The sequence below is a fragment of the Coturnix japonica genome, chromosome 2, assembly GCF_001577835.2.
Source record: "Coturnix japonica isolate 7356 chromosome 2, Coturnix japonica 2.1, whole genome shotgun sequence".
Classification (NCBI taxonomy): domain Eukaryota; kingdom Metazoa; phylum Chordata; class Aves; order Galliformes; family Phasianidae; genus Coturnix; species Coturnix japonica.
The window spans coordinates 124,416,587-124,434,568 of record NC_029517.1 but is presented as its reverse complement, the minus strand read 5'-3'; the positions used below and the strand labels follow the sequence as shown (position 1 = coordinate 124,434,568).

General features: G+C 43.8%; 2 protein-coding genes across 2 annotated transcripts in view; one reads left to right on the top strand and one right to left on the bottom strand.

The window, feature by feature from the left end:
* Positions 1 to 1,622: 1,622 nt before the first annotated feature.
* Positions 1,623 to 12,462, bottom strand: WDYHV1 (WDYHV motif containing 1). The gene is given in 8 exon segments (XM_015856290.1): positions 1,623 to 2,488; positions 3,435 to 3,569; positions 10,208 to 10,332; positions 10,717 to 10,865; positions 11,609 to 11,660; positions 12,117 to 12,165; positions 12,168 to 12,214; positions 12,377 to 12,462. Coding segments are annotated over 7 exon segments (633 nt in total). The 5' UTR covers positions 12,454 to 12,462; the 3' UTR covers positions 1,623 to 2,488; position 3,435.
* Positions 12,463 to 12,816: 354 nt separating this feature from the next.
* ATAD2 (ATPase family AAA domain containing 2) overlaps positions 12,817 to 17,982 on the top strand; it is an 11,639-nt gene continuing 6,473 nt past the window's right edge. The window contains exon 1 of the mRNA XM_015856292.2: positions 12,817 to 12,978. The gene's annotated coding sequence lies outside the window, so the exon portion shown is untranslated. The remainder of the gene's footprint in view (positions 12,979 to 17,982) is intronic.

The window sequence follows — 17,982 nt, the reverse complement described above, 5'->3', positions numbered from 1 at the left end:
AGGGGAGAAGGAACTCACCAGCTTTCACTCCCCACAAGTTTCTGAGTAGGCAATTACCTTAGAAGAGACAAATGTCAAGATAGCTTTCACCGTGAGAGGAGATGAGATCTCCAAGCCTGCAAATCCAAAGGGTCTTAGGAGGGCACCCCCACCAAACCTCGGCCATCTGCTCCTCAGTGGGAGGTGATGGTGGCAGCAGCAGGGTCACCATGGGGTGCTTGGGCCCTGGCAGGTTACCCTGAGCAGCAGGTATGGTGCTGAGCTTGGCAGAGTTAGAATAGTGTCCACCCAAAGCTCTCACATATATGCTCTGCTTTTTGGGTGGTCCTGCATGGAGCCAGGAGCTGGACTCAATGATCCTCGTGGGCCCCTTCCAACACAGGATAATTGTGATTCTATGATAGCAAGAGAAAAGCAGACCCTAGAGATGGCCACTGGTACAGCAGTTGGCTGGAGCACGGCCGTGCATTACAGCACACATGAGGCCCTGGCTGGCCGATGAGCAGGCAAGGAGGGAATGGACCTGCAGGCCACAATGTTCCGACCTGGGCTCTGATCCTGGAATCTGATTCATATCAACACAGCCCAGTGCCTCCCAGCCGTTCATTTAATAGTGCAGATCATATTGCAGCGTCAAGAGTGCCTAAATTTAGCTTCTGAAACCTGAATATTGATTAGTTTGATACTCTCAGGTGCTACGCACCCAGTTCAGTAGGAATTGTGAACGCTGAGCAGAACCCAAGGCAAGGCAGGCAGTGGGGAGTCTGCCAGACCGCAAGCAGCCCCTAGGACTCAGATCAGCCCCGTGCTGCTGTCGAGGTCGTTTAGAGCTGTGGCAGCTGCCACACTGCCTGCTGTGTGCTCACTGCTCTCTCTGCTGGCCAGCTGCAAAATGGCATTTTCACCAGATGGGAGCTGGGCCTGCCTGTTTACATTCACAGAGATGCAACAGCCAAGAAAATGAATCAGAAAACCATCTTTTATTTTCTTATTTGCCCTTTCCTAACATCCCGAACAGGTAAACAAAAGGTGAGCTACAGAGCAAATGATATTCTTAACTACAGAGAAGCTGCAAAGAAGTGGCAGGACAGATGTGGGTCACTGACATCCCATGGAACTGCATCCATAGTTCCAAGGAAGTGAGGGCCAACATATGAGATGGGGTGCCCAGCATGGAGGTAGGGCTAGCAGGGTCCTGCCGTAACATTTCCAGCAGTTAAAGTACTGTGAAAGTAGCAGTGAAAGTGCACAATTTCCAGTCACCAGCGGCATGCAGAAGCTAAGAGAGAATGGGATTGTGAGGAACTTCTCTGCTCGTTCAATGCCTGACTGAAAAGCTGCTGCCCAGGTGCCCTCAGCACATAAATGCTGTAATAATAATGGACAACAGAAAGACAGGCAAATTTTACTGTGGGAAAGGACAAGCTAAAGAAGGATGAAAGAGAACAGAAAGCTGCATTAAGAAATCACTTACTAGAGGCAAATCAGCAGCATGCCTTTGTTCTGCGTGCCTCAGGATATAATCTGGGCACGCGAGATATGGGCTGTCAATAGCACCAAGTGTAGGTGAACAACATAGTAATGCTGCTGCACCAGCACACACCAGCAAATGAGCCTGGAGGTGACGGCAAAGCTTTCATTTTATTTCATTTATTTTCATTTTATTTCACAGCAGGACGTGCCAAACTGTTCTGTGCATGCAGTCTTTGGGCTGCATGGCTATACCAGACAAAGTGGAGCCATACTTGCCAAGCCATGCTTTGTTGTACGGTGTACTGCATTTATCCACCCCCACAGCAAAGTCTTTCCAATCTGAGGTGTTTAATACGTTGGTGATCACAAGGGTGTCTGTCAGTGACACTGCCTTCTTTGCTTCACAAACAGCAGCAGCAGTTCTTTGCTTGCACTCTCATGTCCTCTGCTTCTGCAGGCACTTGACAAAGCAGCTCTGAACAAACTTGTCTGTCCGCAGCTGGAAGCTCAATGAGTCAACACTGATGTGGCTGCCTCAAGTGTCAGCATGAAGATTAAACATGGTAAGGTCCCCAAAGCAAACAGGATATGAGTTAACTGGTGAGAGAAAGGAGCAAGCACAGAATAAATTCACTTGGTCCCTTGGAGGGCCCATCAGGACTAATCAGTGCTGAAATAAAGGGCTGCCTCCACTAATTACTGTTAGCAAGCAGGGAGTAGACACTCCTCTGCTCCACCTCACGTTTGGGACCCTGAATGAGCACTTGCTGTACTCCTGAATGTGGTTTTCTGATAGCACGCCCTCTCCGATGTTACTGAGTGCCACCAGACTTGAAAGGCCATGGAGGAAGCTCTCCCACTCTGCAGACGAGTGCTGCAACAACTGGACTCCTGCTCAGTCTGTGTTGGCTCCCAGGGAACCCATGTCAGCAACCCATCGCTCAGCATCCCGCTGCACTGCACACATCTGGCAACACAAAGTGTAAGCTTCTGCATTCAGCCAGCCCTTATGGCACTGAAAAAGAGATGCATGGATGAAATCAGATCAATCCCACAGCTGTCCAACAGCCCATCTATCCTTAATGTTAACACACTGAGTAAATTCTCTGAAACCACTGGGACATATGGTAATAATACATGCATGTATTTTACATGTTTCTGTAGACAGAAATAAGATGATCCCCTTAACACTTAGAACTGTCACTGTGCTTTTCCTCACCGAGACTGAAGTGCTTTACAAATGCTTACTGTAGTTTCCACCCTTCTGTAGGGCAGTCCTGTTTATTCCCTTCCCCCCAGCCATATGCTCCTGCTGATTTGCTTATACCAGCAGCAGCAGCTGTCTGACCCCACAGCAAGCTGGTTCAAGGAGCTAAATGGAAGAAAAAAACCTCTTCTTCCTTCTGTTAGTTTAGCTTCCTAGCCTGGATTACCTTGGGGCCATACAAACGCCAAATGCAAGCATGTGGGGACAGGTTTTACACAGTGCTTGGAAGTTTGACATCATACTACCAGGTCTACATTCCCTTTATGAGTGTAGTGACTAAATTGAGATGTAGGTCTGTTTATGTAAGCCACAGAAATAGCAAAGAAAATATACTGGTCCTCACTCCTGAAGTGTGGCACCATTCAGCATGCTGAGCTACGGTAGTTCGTGCATATATTATTCCAAAAGCTTTTTTGTTTCCACAGTGTTTAAATACTCTTTTCAATTTGGGCATAGTAGGTGGAAAAGCAATATATATATAAACTATAAAAGTGTGATGTCTGCCTCTTATTTGATGTATTAAAAAACTAACAAGTTCATTCTTAGAAAAAAAAGGCTTTATTTGGTTCATATTAGATTCCCCCAAATACTTATTCCATATAAAGAAATAAAAACCATTCATAAATATACCATAAGAGCAGCAGAACAAAACAAACTGACTCATAAATAAAGCAGAGAGAACTTCTTTGCTTACTTCACTGTTCTTCCAAGGAAGGGCTGTAGTCAGTCTGTCTGCCAAATCGGTGCACAAAGTCCGCTAAGGGGAGCACTGAGCCCCATCCCACCTTGGGATTCATACTGATGAAATCATCTAAGTTCATCTTGGAATCTAAAAGAGAAGCAGAAAAGTGAAATCTTGAAGTTCCTGATTCAGCTTCAGTAGCAGCTATAATGAATATCTCACCAAACAAAACACTGAAAGCTGAGATTGAAAAGGCAGAGTTCAGAGCACACTTGCTGAGCAGCAGTCCAGCAACATTCTGCAAGTTGTGCAGTACTACAACATCTATATCCAGCATCTGTAACATGGCATCAATGGGCACAATCCAGAACACAGAAGTTCCATACAAACGTGAGGACAAAACTTCTTTACTTAGAGGGTACAGAGCATTGGAATGAGCTGCCCAGTGGGGCTGTGGAGTCTCCTCCTCTGGAGATACTCACAACACACCTTGATGCTTTCCTATGTAACTACTGTAGGGAACCTGCTTCAGCAGAAGTTTGGAACAGATGATCTCCAGAGATCCCTTCCAACCCCTATGATTCAGTGATTCTCTGATTTATCCCTGACCTCAACCCCCATCCATAGCAATAATCAAAAATCACATTACCTCATCAGTAGGTATCATTAGTCACAGGTACAGTGTGTATAACAAAGATTTTTCCCTACAGCTGCAGCCTAGAAGGGTGGAGTGTCGGGGAAACACAGCACAAACAACAACCAAAACAGGCAATTGCAATTGCAACGGGCACCTACTGATCTCTCTGCATTCACAAAATCCAACTACTCAAAGGCAGGGGAGATATTTCCCCACAATGTTCTGAACCAAAGTCAGCTGAATCAGGGACCCTTTGCAACGAAGGAATTGGGTCACAGCAGCAGTCAGGATCCAGAGCTGCCTTATGTCTTTCAGAAGTGATCAGACCCTTGGCAAACCCCGAATCTTATTCCTCAGGCTGCTTACACTTGTGTCTGTGTTCCTTCTAGCTCTGAGCTTTGTGCTTGCTGCCTGCTGACCCTCTGCTGCAAGGCCGTGCCATGCAGACAGGATGAAACATCTGACACAGCGCCACCTGTAGCCTAGAGGGATGCTCAGGCTGGTTGGTGTCACTTTGTATTTATTTACTTATTTTTAACTCCTGAACCACTGTAGCAGGTCAGAAGGGGAAAGGTTAGTTGCCATGTTTTTGAGAGAAAAGTAACCACAACTGCCTTTTGCCTGGAATTCTATCTCACCTGACCCCAGTACAAAAGGTAGAAACCATTCTGTCCCAGTTGCAGAGTGCTCAATGAAATGTGATGATCTGCAGTTTGGATTTAGACACCTTGTATATCCTTTTCCCAGAGCTGGTCTGGTACAACAAGCATGCTGTGCTGACTCACAACCATACTGATCAGAGATTTCCTATCTGTGGGTTTGTTACTGTGTGTTCTCATTGACAAGCTGTGAAAATAACCTTTTAAAATACATATTAAAAGAGACTGAGTTTAAAGAACAGAGTGGGGGAGCATACGGATTTATTGTTACAGCTTTTCTGTCACATTTAAGTATTTATTTTAACACAGATGATTCATGCACACACTTCAGGATTAAGAACCAAACCAGAGAACCAAATCCCTAACGAATGGATTAGAAAATCCATAGGATGTAACATGCTTCAGCTGCAAAAGCCTCACGTAACTAGACTTACTACTATAGGGCACAAGTGAGGAAGGGAAGATGATGTTTGGGAAGCCCACACCCAACAATGCCAGCCATCACCCACCTCTCTTCTTTGCACAACATGTACAGCATGATGGCTTTGCAGCTCGCTGAATCCACGCTCTCACCAATTGCAAGGTCTGGCTTCTAACTCCACCTTTTTCTTATTTAGTCTTTTTGGCCTTTGCACACTAAAAATCCTCACATCCAGCCAAGGACGGTCCTGCTTCCAAAGAACAGAACAGGGCAACTTTCCGCCTGATTACGTGATGATTTAAACAAGCACAAGCCCAGCAATTTGCTGTTGTAGCTCAAGAACAATTAGCAGAGGATAACAGCTTTTGCTTGCGGGTGAACTGGGAAGCTTATTTTCCAATTCCCTGCTTGGCTTTTCTTTCCAGATGCTTTTATTTTAAAATGAATTTGATTACTCATATAGTTTAAGATGCAAAGGGTAAGTCATTCTCTGCTTTATGTGCACTTTGTAGAATAATAATTTCATGATAACATTCTGAGAATAGTAAAGAAGCCCAAAGGGGATTGTTCCAGTCGTTACAAACACAGCTGCTGCTGTTAGCAACTTGAAAGTGGCTGTCACAACATCTGTAGGAAGTGAAATATTCTCTTGCATTCAGAACGACTGCAGCAGAGCAAAACAGTCTGTCACAAAAGTTTAATAAAAAAGCTGCTCTAAGCAGCAAACAAGAACCCTCCTGTCAGCAATGGATGGTCTAAGAACCAACCAGCAGGTGGCACTGAAGCAATACGACAACTATCCATGGGAAAACAGACACCTCTCACGTTTTATTCATTTCAGGAGATGAAAGTCCCCCTGTTCTTATTATTCATATGCTGTCTCTGAATGCCATGCAAGTTATGTTAGACCTTTCAGCTTTTGGAAGCAGCCCAGCAAAAAAACCACATGAGAACAACAGAAAGTCCTTTTTGTGAGGCAGATACAAAAACGATACACAGCAGAATTTTCATATAGGATGTCTGGATGATACAGCTAACAAACCAAGAGCATTCCTCCTCAGAAGCAAAGGAGCTGCATGTTTTATATAACATTTACACAAAGTCAAGAACAGCAGAGCTTGTTAAGAATATATAAGATTTATATTATACTCATACTTGATTCTTTACTTGTGCAAAAGCTCATGAAGTCAGGGCCTAGCTTGACAGATCCAGGTTTTTACAGAATAGAATTACGGAGTCACCAAGGCTGGAAAAGATCTCTAAGATCATCCCACCAACCATCCACCTACCACCAAAACTTCCCCTTTAAACCATGTCCCTCAATACAACATCTGAACATTACACCTCCAGGGACGGGGACTCTACCACCTCCCTGGGCAGCCTGTGCCAATGCCTCACCACTCCTATGGTGAAGAAATTTTTCCTAACATCCAACCTTAACCTCCCTGGCACAATTTGAGGCCATTCTCTCTCATCCTATCACTGTTACCTGGTAGAAGACGCCAACCCCCACCTCACCACAACCTCCTTTCAGGCAGTTGTAGACAGCAATAAGGTCTCCTCTCAGCTTCCTCTTCCATCACTGAACAACCCCAACTCCCTCAGCTGCTCCCCATAAGATTTGTGCTCCACACCCCTCACCATCCTCCTTGACCTTCTCCAGACATGCTCCAAGGCTTAGATGTCTTTCTTTCTAATCTCAAATGAGAGGAACTGAAGGTTATAGTGCATATGAACTACTCATATTCATATTGGTAGTCCTTTTTTTTTTTTTTTTCCTCTGGACCTTTTGGTTTTCATGAGGATTCTACCACTATCTGGTAGTGGAGATGAGACAGAAATGGCAGACATCTGCCTGGCGTCTGTCTAGCAGCCTGCCTGTTGCATAGATAAGTAACAAAGTACTTTCCAGAATTTACATTACCTTTCATAGTTTCATAGTCTCGTGCGGGTTGGAAGGGACCTTAGAGATCATCGAGTCCAACCCCCGGGATTCCAGCCTCTGTGTAGCAGAGCGGCACTTGTACCACTTGCGCCACAGGGGGGATTCGAACTCCGGGCCCCAGTATTGCAAGGCGGTGTCCTTAACCACTGCGCCACCGGGGCTACCTTCAAAACTAAAAAGGAATAAAAGCCTTTAGAAATCAGTTCTCACATGTGCTACCACACGCTTGGGGAGAACTGAAATCCAAACAAGGCTTTTCAGTGTTAAGAGCGATGTTAACAGTTGTATATAAGCTGTAAGACCATCTGTTCTGAGTAATTGTGAAATGCACTGTGCAAGCTGTGTTTTACATGGGCTTGCAGTAAGGAGCGCTGATCTCATCAGGACTCATAAAGTAAGCAGAACCAAACCTTGTTAATTTGCAAAGGGAAGATGCTAAGGGAACCCAGGCTGGGTTAGAGACCCCAAGGATGATGAATCTGTGCCTTAAGTCATATCTTGCTTTAAAAAAAAAGAGAAAAAATACCAGGCTCTTCTGTCTTCCTCCAGCAGGAAGCTGCTGACATTCAGGTATTCACAGGGCAGCGCAGTCTGCCACAGCTCAAGCATGAGGATTCCAGCAGAGCTGCTTGGAGTATAAAGCTGGGTGAGAAAGCATCGTGTGTGCAGCTCACCACTTTGGTTAACCAGCTTAGCCTGGCACTCACAGCAGAGACCAGAGCACTGTCAAAAGGACACACACAGCTCTGCAAACAAGTAGGGCAGAGCCAGTTGCAAAAGCAAATTGCATTAGCCTGCAAATTGAGATGTGATGAGAGGCTGGGTTGCTTTTCTATTTTGTTTGTGTGTTTTTGGTTGGTTTGTTGTTTTTCAAATAATCCTTAATTTCCTTCAAAAAAGCCCTTGTTCAACATCAAAGACACATATCAAACAGAAGCAGCATAAAAACCTCACACGCCTTTGTAATCATCTCAAGAGCTTACAAGTGCAGCTTCTCTAAATGACAGCCATACAATAACAAAGAAAAATGTAACACTCTGATCTAGATATGCTTCACAAATAAACTGGCAATAAAACAATATACGCAGTCAATTCTGTCAGCCATTAAATTGCAGTCATTTCCAACATGAAACGTGAGCAATTTAATGTATACAATCATAAATTAACACGGAAAGCAGAGTACTCTAAGTGAAGTGGTGGGGATAAAACAATGATCTGCAATGGAATTTGGCATGGATGTCAACAATGATACTTCAGGCTCTTTTCTGGTAACAAAAGGTCAGCCACACAGTTTTCAAACAAGATTAAAAGAAAAGGTACTTTATGCTTGATAAAACTACGCTGAGAAATTATTATTTTACCAGTCTCAAAAGGAAGAAAATTAGCAGTTCCCCATGTTGGCAGTGATGTTTTCTAAATCTCCATGTCGTTCTGCAGGATGCCTGCTGATCTACAGAACTGCTTCACTGAAGCACAAGGCTAAGACTTCAAGTTAGGCACATGCTTCTTCCACAGCTGTTACATCTAAATTCCTCACTGACTTGTGGTGTTGCGTACACTGACACACACAGCATGACAAGATATACAAGATACTGATGGACCCAGAGCCTTCTTTGAGGAGCCTGATAACACAACTCACCAGGAAACATGGGAAATTCCAACTACATTTTAGGAAACATATCCATGTATTATTTTTCCATGACTGTGGTCAAATACTAGAACACTGAGCCTAGAGAGGTGTTGCAGTCTTCATCCCTGGCACTGTTCAAGACTAGACTAAAGAGTCCTAAAGAATGCTGATCTCATTATACCTGCTTAGAGCAGGAGCCTGACTGGATGACTTGTGAATGTTCCTTCTGGTGCAGTAAGGTGCAGACTAAGGAATGAAGAACAGAAGGAATGAAGGACAGAAGGAATAAAGATCCATAAGCCTTTAAGTTTCTACCAACATCACAGAGACAATCTGGAGGTTGGCTGAGACCACATGGCTGTTGTTCATCAGTAAAGCAAAGCTCAGCCATGCAGTAAAGAGGAGACTTATGGGGTTTGTAGCTATGGAGTCATTCATCACAGCTGTAGATGTATCTACAACTGCTTGGATCATTTTAGAACTGTACTTTGTGCAGTAATGTTTTAACCAGCATTTGTTTTAACCAGCATAGGAGTTTTCATCTCCTCTCAGTCTGGACTGGTCTATGCTCATCACACCTTCATTAATGCTCAACTATCACAACAGTAAGGTAACAGTAAGTAACACACAGGCAAAAAGCCCTCAGTACCTGTGACTTCAGCTAGCAGCAAAGCATGTACTGCAGCTTAGGTTAGGCATTCTCTGCTTTCTGCCTCATTTCTGCATATCATTTTACTGAAAAGAAGGACCAAGACAGAGTCTGAGATGCTTCATAACCTGGAACATCTAAAAACACCTAAAGCTCCATGAAACAATATCTGTGCTCTCATGCCCATTCATAACTCAATTATACTTAGTCTGAAACACAAAATGTTCTTAGAAGCCAAGCAAAGATTGTGAATTAAGTTCCCTGCAACTAAGAGCCATAATAAACATACCCCTAAATACAAAATGTATTTCTTTGACCCTACCTTCTCTAATATATAGCACTGTATTATTTAAAATGCAGAAAGAGCAAAAGCAAACATACACAACCTCTTTTAAAACTAAACTTCGTGCTTTTCTGCATCTGGGAACAAAATGAGAGAAAATATACAGCCAGCCTGGCAAACGTGTTTAGTGTAAGTTGACATGCTGTGTGCAAAGCATGGCTTAAGAATCCATACAGAATAGAAGAGATAGAAGCTCTTTATTTCTGTGCTTGGACCACAGGCTGTTATCTAATCTAACACTCAGTGCTTGGGGAAACACTGGCTGACTTGCCCATTTGCCTCAGAAGCATCCTTAGGTCTATTCACCTGGTAGAGAAACTTCAAACATCTTATGTGGGCCTTTCTTTCATCTCCCTATTGTAATGATAGCACAAAACCACTCCTGTCTGCTCAGTTTATGAAAGCTGAGTAATTAATGTTTGACAATGGTAACTGCCAGGAGGCATGCTAGGCTTTGTGCGTTCAGAAAAAGACAAATGCTTCAGAACTCTGTCATCTTACCTGCAGTTTCAATGCAAGGGTATGAAGGAGGAGGTTTCTGCCATTTCCCATTGGCATCCTTCATGTGAGATCTGTCTGAAGCAAACGTCTTCAGGTACAAATCTGCTCGAATCATTCTGATCTTCCTGAACAATAATGAAAAAACTGCATAAAGTATCAAAAGATGTGTGCATATAATACCATTGTCATGTATTACTTAGTCATAGTTATTAATTAGTCATTCTGAATAAGAGCCCTCCTTCCTCTCCAACAGCATTAATTAAGTTAAATACTTGACTTGGAAATGTTGTGTCAAGCAGCAAACTAGTTCCCAAGAAACTAGAGCAGGGAAGCAAAGGGCTTTTGATAACTAAAAGATGGCAACTCCTAAGTAAGGATCTTTGGAGACATAACAGTGCATTTAGTTCCCGAAATATAGCAGAAACTTCTGTCACTGTCTATCCAGAGAAAGAACTTCAACTTAGTCTCCACAAAATACCATCCACAGCCTTTATTTTCTTTGTCAGCACCTGTGAAATTGTGGATGAAGGCTGTCATCCAGCCTGAAGGCATCCGTGCAGTACGTCTCAAAAGGACATGGAAATGGCAATGTAGTGTCAAGGTCATAAATGAAGTTCTGCTCTCCACCCGGAACATGAAGTAGGATAACATGGTAGTCCTGGGAAGAAGAATTTCATCATTTAAAGAGCTGTTTATTTGAAAGTCGAAGTGAGAGAGGAAAAAAAAAAATCTAAAAGCAAAGCTACAGCTATAATAATGATAATAGATAATAGTCTCGTACAGCTCATTTAATTTATATCATTTCTGTCCTTGAAATTTAGGCCCTGACACCTCTGCCACCAGCGGAAGGATTCCTAATGGCACCTCACCCATGGTACTCATCAGGAAATCTCAGTATTCTTTCCATTTCTTTACAGCCTCCTTTGACTTAAGCCTGAACAGCTAAATTAAACTACTCCTTATACCAGTTATCTTATTCCTTAACACATAAATACATAGGCATGGTGGAGGCTTAGAGAAACTGGAGTTATGTATATTGTCAGTTACTTACATTGCAGCTTTCCAAAGTCAAACTGCTGTAGTTTGCAGTTTACTACAGAGAACACTAAACCCAATCACAGAAAGTTTGAAGTCCTGTCTTTTGACACTTGATACTGAACAACCCTAAGCAAGATGCTCATGTCCACATCCAGGAGACTTCTGGAGATCTCTAAGGAGGAGACTCCACAGTCTCTGGGCAACCTGTGCCAGTAGTCACCTGTCTGCACAGTGAAAAAGTATTTTACAGATATGCAGATGTTACAGGAAAGATGGATAACACTGCCTACGTCCGATTACACAGATGTCAACTATCAACATGCACTTAAATACCAAAAAAAGAAAGAAAACAGAAATCCTTACCCAGACAACAGGTTCGTCTCCATGCCCTGATTTCTGTTTCCAGAGTGGAATCTGAAAGTTAAGTGATTCGAAATGAAACACTCCAGCTCCGCACAGACGAATCTCAGTGATCCACTGCATCACCTCTCACTGCTGCAGCCACAACGTTTCTGCTCGTTCCTATCTCTTAGGAGCATGAGATACTGTTCTGAACCATACTATCTCATCGTTCTTCTCATCTTCCAGTTTACAGGGCAAAGTTTCTCCATCACCTATCCACGCTTCTTTCCTTAACCCCAAGCACGTCTAACAACCACATCTCGCAGTCGGAGGCCTAAACACACCTGACCCCGGAGGATTGTGATACTGGAGGGCTGCAGGGCCGTGTCCTCCCAGGCCAGGCAGGGGTTGAAATGCCAGGGGGCGCATCCCTGTGCTGGCAGTGGTTTAAAGCTGTGGTGTGAGGTGAGGGGGAGCAGCCAGACAGGCTTCACAGCCTCCAGCACATTCAGACCGCAACCCGCTCAGCATCCTCCTGTCGTTGGATATGAAAACAGCATAGAAATCCTCCAGAGGTGCCGATCCTGACTCCTGATGTACTCGCAGAGCTTCCACACGTTCTCCTCGCTGTAACACACGAAGGGCGGGGTTTTTATCTCTTTTTCCAACATTCCCAACAGATCCAACTCCGCTCAGAGTTTCCCCACCTTACGCGGCCACACGCGACCAGGCCGCAGGTACACAGTGAGCACATCCCGCCCTCGGGGTCCCTCCCGGCCGTCCCCTTACCAGTAGCAGCTGCTGTACACGCACGCAGCCCGAGGAGGCACCGCCGCCCGGTACGAGGCCGTTGCGCTCAGCTCCATGGCCGGGCCCACCCGCGGCACCGCCCGCCCCGTGAGCTGCAGCTCCGCCCCGCGGCGGAAGCCCCGCCCCCCGCTGGCGGCGCGCCGTCTCTCAGCCAATCGCACGCGCCGAGTGGCGCGCGGCGCCGTTGCCGCCGCGAAACTCAAATGGACGCAGCGCGCCGAGCGTGTCCTTCCGCTGGCGGCAGGGAACTCGCGCTGGAAGGTAAAGGAGAAAAAGGAGGCCGCGGGCGGAGCGAAGCCAGCCGGGCTGAGAAGGCGGGGAGCGGGGCGGCACCGTGCCCGTGGTGGGGCCGGCTCGGGCGGTGTCACGTGGGGCGAGAAGGTGTCGGAAGCGGGCCGCGAGGATCCCCCACTGTGGTCTTGCGCTGCAGCGACGCCCGCCGCGGCCGCCCTTCGCCATCATGGACTCCAGCTCCCGAGTTCGTTTCCCTGCAGCCCACGCGCTCAGCATCCGCCCGCACCTGGAGGCGTTCGCACGGCGCCTCGACCGCCACCAGGGCTGAGAGGAGGGGGAGATTGGCTGTAAGTAGTGCGTGGCGGCGGGTTATTTGCTTTATCCAGGTTAAGGCGCTTATAGCAGAAAGCCTAAGGTAAACTGGAGTCTGCTGGATTTATCTTCTCCAAAGTTCTCAGGCCCAAGGAGTCCCATGGGAGGCCACGGGTGTTTACTGTTCCTCTGGGAGCCACGTATCCTTATGTTTGTAGTCTTAGTAAAACTCCCCAGGCTGAGCAAGATCACTGCACTGTGAGCAGTGCTTGAGCTCTGTGTGCTCCACAGTTTGCTTTTTGTCTGGACAAGGTGAAAACTTGCCCTTTTGTAGACTCTTCATCTGCATGGGGGCTCAGCACCAGAGCTCACAGCCTTGTAGCCTAAACACACCTGTGTCCTCTGATGGCCCTGCAGCATACAGTCAGTTCCTTTGAGATAATAGGTAACTTTTGAGAAACAGTTGTTGATAATTGCTTCCTATGGAAGGAGGAAAGGAACTTCAAAATTCCTTCATCCAGTTTCCTTCTTGTTCTGGTTTACCTACTTCTTTCTACTTGTTTTACTCCTCAAGTGTGTTTTTTCAGCTTCCTGCAGCTGACATAGAGATAGTTCTGCTCTTTTGGCAGCTGGCTGCAGTTAACCTCGCGATTGGTGTCCCATGAGCCCTGTGCTGTTCTCAGCCAATGACCACTCTCCTGTCATTGTCTTGATCAAACGGTAACTGAAGTAGCTCATAGCAAAGTTAGTGCGCAGAAGTAGAAGAATCATATCAATTTTCTTCCTTTTTTCATGTTTGGTGTTCTTTTAGCGAACCTCCGTGTTGTAAACAGGATGAGCCCCTTCTCAAGGTCATCACAGCATCAGCGTGGCAATCAACTTTTCAGGAGTAGCAATGTGAAGAAGATCAATGGCAATAGACAGGCTTCTAAGATTTGAGTCGTTCTTTTTTTAATGTGGGTGGACAGAGCTCGTAATAGAAGCACTTGGCAAGGTGCATGGGATTTCTCAGACACATAAACATGGAAAAGGTTAATGTGTCAAATTGGGTTTTTTGGCTCCCTTTGCTGCTCTGTGGATGGAGGAAGTCTTTTGGGAAGTCTGAGTTCGAATGCAGTTACAAGCGGAGCGGAGATGGGAGAGAAAATTCTAAATAGGTTTTGATCCTAGGATATACAGTGTCTTATAGCCTGTCCCTTAGAACCAGGTCTGAAATTGAAAATGTGGATTGTTTGGTGGTTTTTTTCAGTGAAATAGTAAGTTTTTGCAAATGGCTTTGCTGGAATATTGGTGTTGCTTTTATTTACTGCAGATATTATGTTATCCATAAGAAAAGGATGAACAGAGGAGAGCTTTAGCTGTGAAAGCTGCCCATTTTCTGATTTCATTGAATTCTGGTTCAGTGTCTACCAGCCATTGGTCACCCCACGATCAAGACAGGAGAGTTAAAGAATGAACTTGTGTAAACGAGGCGGAATTTCTTTTTCAGATGAATAAATATGGTTCCAATAAATGTATTCTTATTTCCTTCTTTTCATAGAGATTTTCCCCTGGCAAAATGGAATATTTCCATGGACAGTATTTGAGACCAATAAGAAAAAATATCACTGTGCATTCAGATTCCAGCTTTGAGAAAAGTATGGAAATATTGAGTGAGAACGTAAATAGAAGACACTTTGGAAGGTATTGTATTTATATACACTTCGCCTGTGTTCAGTGTGTAGTGATAAGCAAGAGTGAAAGCACACCCTATGAGTCTTGTAACGATAAGTCTACAGGTAAGAAAGTGTAGTGCTCTCTGGGTACGTTAATGTCTCTATCAGACTAATGTCACTAGCTTAAGTCCAAAGGAGAAAGTCTTCTCCTTGTCCAAAAACCACGCATCCTTTCCCAACTTTTTTGAGGTCTCTCTTCCACTTTGGTTCATGAGATATAGTTGATATTTTGAGATTTCAGGATAAGCACGTGTAGTGGAAATGCTAAGACACGGCCTGAACCAGTGGTTGAGCTCCTGGTGGGGAAGGCCTGTCCTCAACCCAGGGGGAACTCAGGTGTATGTAATGCCCCTGAGTGACTGGAAGGGGTGGAGCCAGGATGTGCTCCTTCCCAGACCTCGTTTAAGGAATAGGCAAGGTATCTCACTGGAAGATTCCTCTTCTAGAAGCCTCTCAAGGGGTGAGTCCTTCATTTCTTCCACACTGCGATTTTGACTTTCTATTTGCGAGCAAATAATTTCCACCTTAGTATTTACTGCTGTACTTTCCATCACATTGTAGCATTACAGCATGTTTAGGAATGTATGTTTGTATGGAACTGTGTACATATGTTACAACACAGATCTGGGATCTGAGTCCTGCATGTAGCCTAAAGGCTTTTCTTTATGTACTGTGAAGCTCTGTATTTTAAAGGTGGAGAGGTTTCCAGTTCTTAATGGGGCTGATATAGTAACTCTTCCTTCTTTATTCTGTCTTAATGTAGGCAATTGGCAAAGCCGAAATCTGACCCCAAAAGAGAAGAATATAAGGAAGGTAAGTATTTGTAACTCAACAGGATTTCTCATTGGCCTGGATTTTGAGGAGGAGATGACTCTCTGGTCCACTTTGCTATTCGCTGGCCCAGAACTTGAACTTAAAAAGCCAAAATTAATATGTCTCAAAGACAGTGAGTTTCCTATGAATTTTATGCAAATAGAAAGATATTCTTCCCATACTTCCAAGGAATTAATAGAATGCAGTGTGAATTCCAGCTCTTTCCTAGACATAGAATTGATCCTTACCTCAGGTTTCTCTTTTGCATGGGGTTTCTGGAGTCTGCAGGTCACAAAATAGTGAAGTTCTTACAGGTCTATCAGCTATAGCTAAAGTAAGCAAGTGACCAAAGAGATTACATCTGTATATTTGTATTACCCTCTATTATACAAGTATGTTATTTAAAAGTCTCAAACTTAGTTGTATAGTTGGCAATGACAAGTTGAAATCATAGCTGTCGTCATACTAACGCTGTGGTGTAGCTATTTACCTTCCCAGTGTCCTCTGTTCAGTATTTCAGTGACAGCACAAGTAAGAAACTAGTGGAAAAGGATGCACTATGTTAAATGCTAGGCAGGCTTTTAAAGAAAATAGAAGCTGGAGTTTTCTACTATTTGGATGTATATCTTGAAACAGTTCTCATCTCCTTGAGCTTGTGTCTCCTTGTGTCACGATGTAGAAAACAGAAGTGATCCATACATACGTAGGGTAATAAAACATTTGTATAGAGTGCTGTGGTCATGACAAAAACCTCTAAAGAAAAAATCCACTACAAGTTTTCTGTTTGTTTTTTACATTTTACAAGAGCAGTGGTAAAAGAACTGGAATTGCATCTTTGCTGTCTGAGAATATCTCACATATTGACTGTATTTCAGTCCCAAGGGCGCTGAAAACCAGAGCTGATGCGATAGCTGCAAAACAAGTCCATGAAGAAAATGGGGATTTGGAGGTCCGACGAAGCTGTTACGCTACTACAAATCACTCTGTTCTTTTTGATGCACTTATAACAAAGTAAGTGTATTTTCCTTGCTTTATTAGCAAGCCTTTGTGCTATGACACAGTATTGCCTTTGGACTTGGTCATTCTAGACAGCAGAGATAGGTGTTGGATGAGGAATCTTCATGCTCTTAGCGTCTTTCATATGTGGATTTCTGTGTTGTCTTCTGACTCAAACTGTTATCCTTACGTTCTGATTTTTTCCTTACTGTTTTCAATAGCTTTCTTTGTATCAGATGTCTTCATTTCTAGTGAACTTTTAATTCTGTGCTCACAAAAGTTTACGTAACTCTCAGGTAAGATACTGAGAAAAATTTGACAGAGCCAAAGTGAAATACTGTAGCAACTCTGTGTTTCTACCTGCGACTTTCCTCTCATTTTGAAGCTCAAACTGGCACTGTTATCTAAAAGAATTGCAAAATGTGACAGCAGCAGGGATTATTTTTCCAGCACATATAATTATGGAAAAATGAGAAACGTGGATTACAGTTAAAGGAAGAATAAACAGCTCGTGTCAGTTAAGTAAAGATGACTTAATGCTACCATGCGGAGCAGCTTGAGCACTGTTTAAAAACTACCGTATTTTCTATGTAATGGTCCTGCTATGATCTTCAGAATTCTTATTTTCTTCCTGCGTTTATGCACATCTTTTTAATTGTGCTCAGCAAGAGGGAACATAAATCTGAAAACAGTGCGTGTTGGCACATCCTCAAATGCTTGTTCTTCAATCTGTGTAAAATAAATAAACATTTGATGCCATTCTTTATTAATGTTTAAAAACTCGGCTTGGTGTCAATGACTTCTGATTTGTGCATGCCATATTAAAATGTTGTACTGCAGATACGTTACATTTTAATTTCTTTGCATACTTGCCTACCTTTGCTCTTACATGTCAATTTTTTGTCTTAGTACTGCAGAAGCAGTGTTGCAAAAAATGGATGACATGGAGAAGATGCGTAGACGCCATAAAAAGGGCTTGGAAGCCTTTGGGGTGTTCAACAATACTCAAGTAAATACTCATATTTTCTATCAGTTTTGCATAAGTTGAATATTTTGCGTAGTAATTTAGTAGTAATTTAGCTGAAATAAGTCTCTTCCAAAGAATTTACTTCTGGTCAAGAATAACGCGTGTTTTCGAAAACACCGTGCATTTTTGCCATAGTCATGATCCTGTTATATTCTCCTGTGTGTTATTGTATTTTTGTGTGCTTATGGGATCCTCTGGTAATCTTATTCTGTAGGCAAGCAGGCTCACATATGTCAGATGTTCTGCACTTTTATGACTGATATTTGTTGTTGCTTTTCATTAGGAAAGCTTTGATATGTCTTCCTGTGAAAAGAAAGGGAGGAGACTCCTCAACACATCTGGCAAGCCTACTTTACTACCTGAAAATTCTTTCTGTGTTGCTCAAAACCATGAAAACGAGGCTTTTGACAAGAACATAGTAGAGAAAAATTGAAAGATAACTAACCTTCAAGCTCCTGATGACTGTCAGGTTCATCAATTCCTTCAAT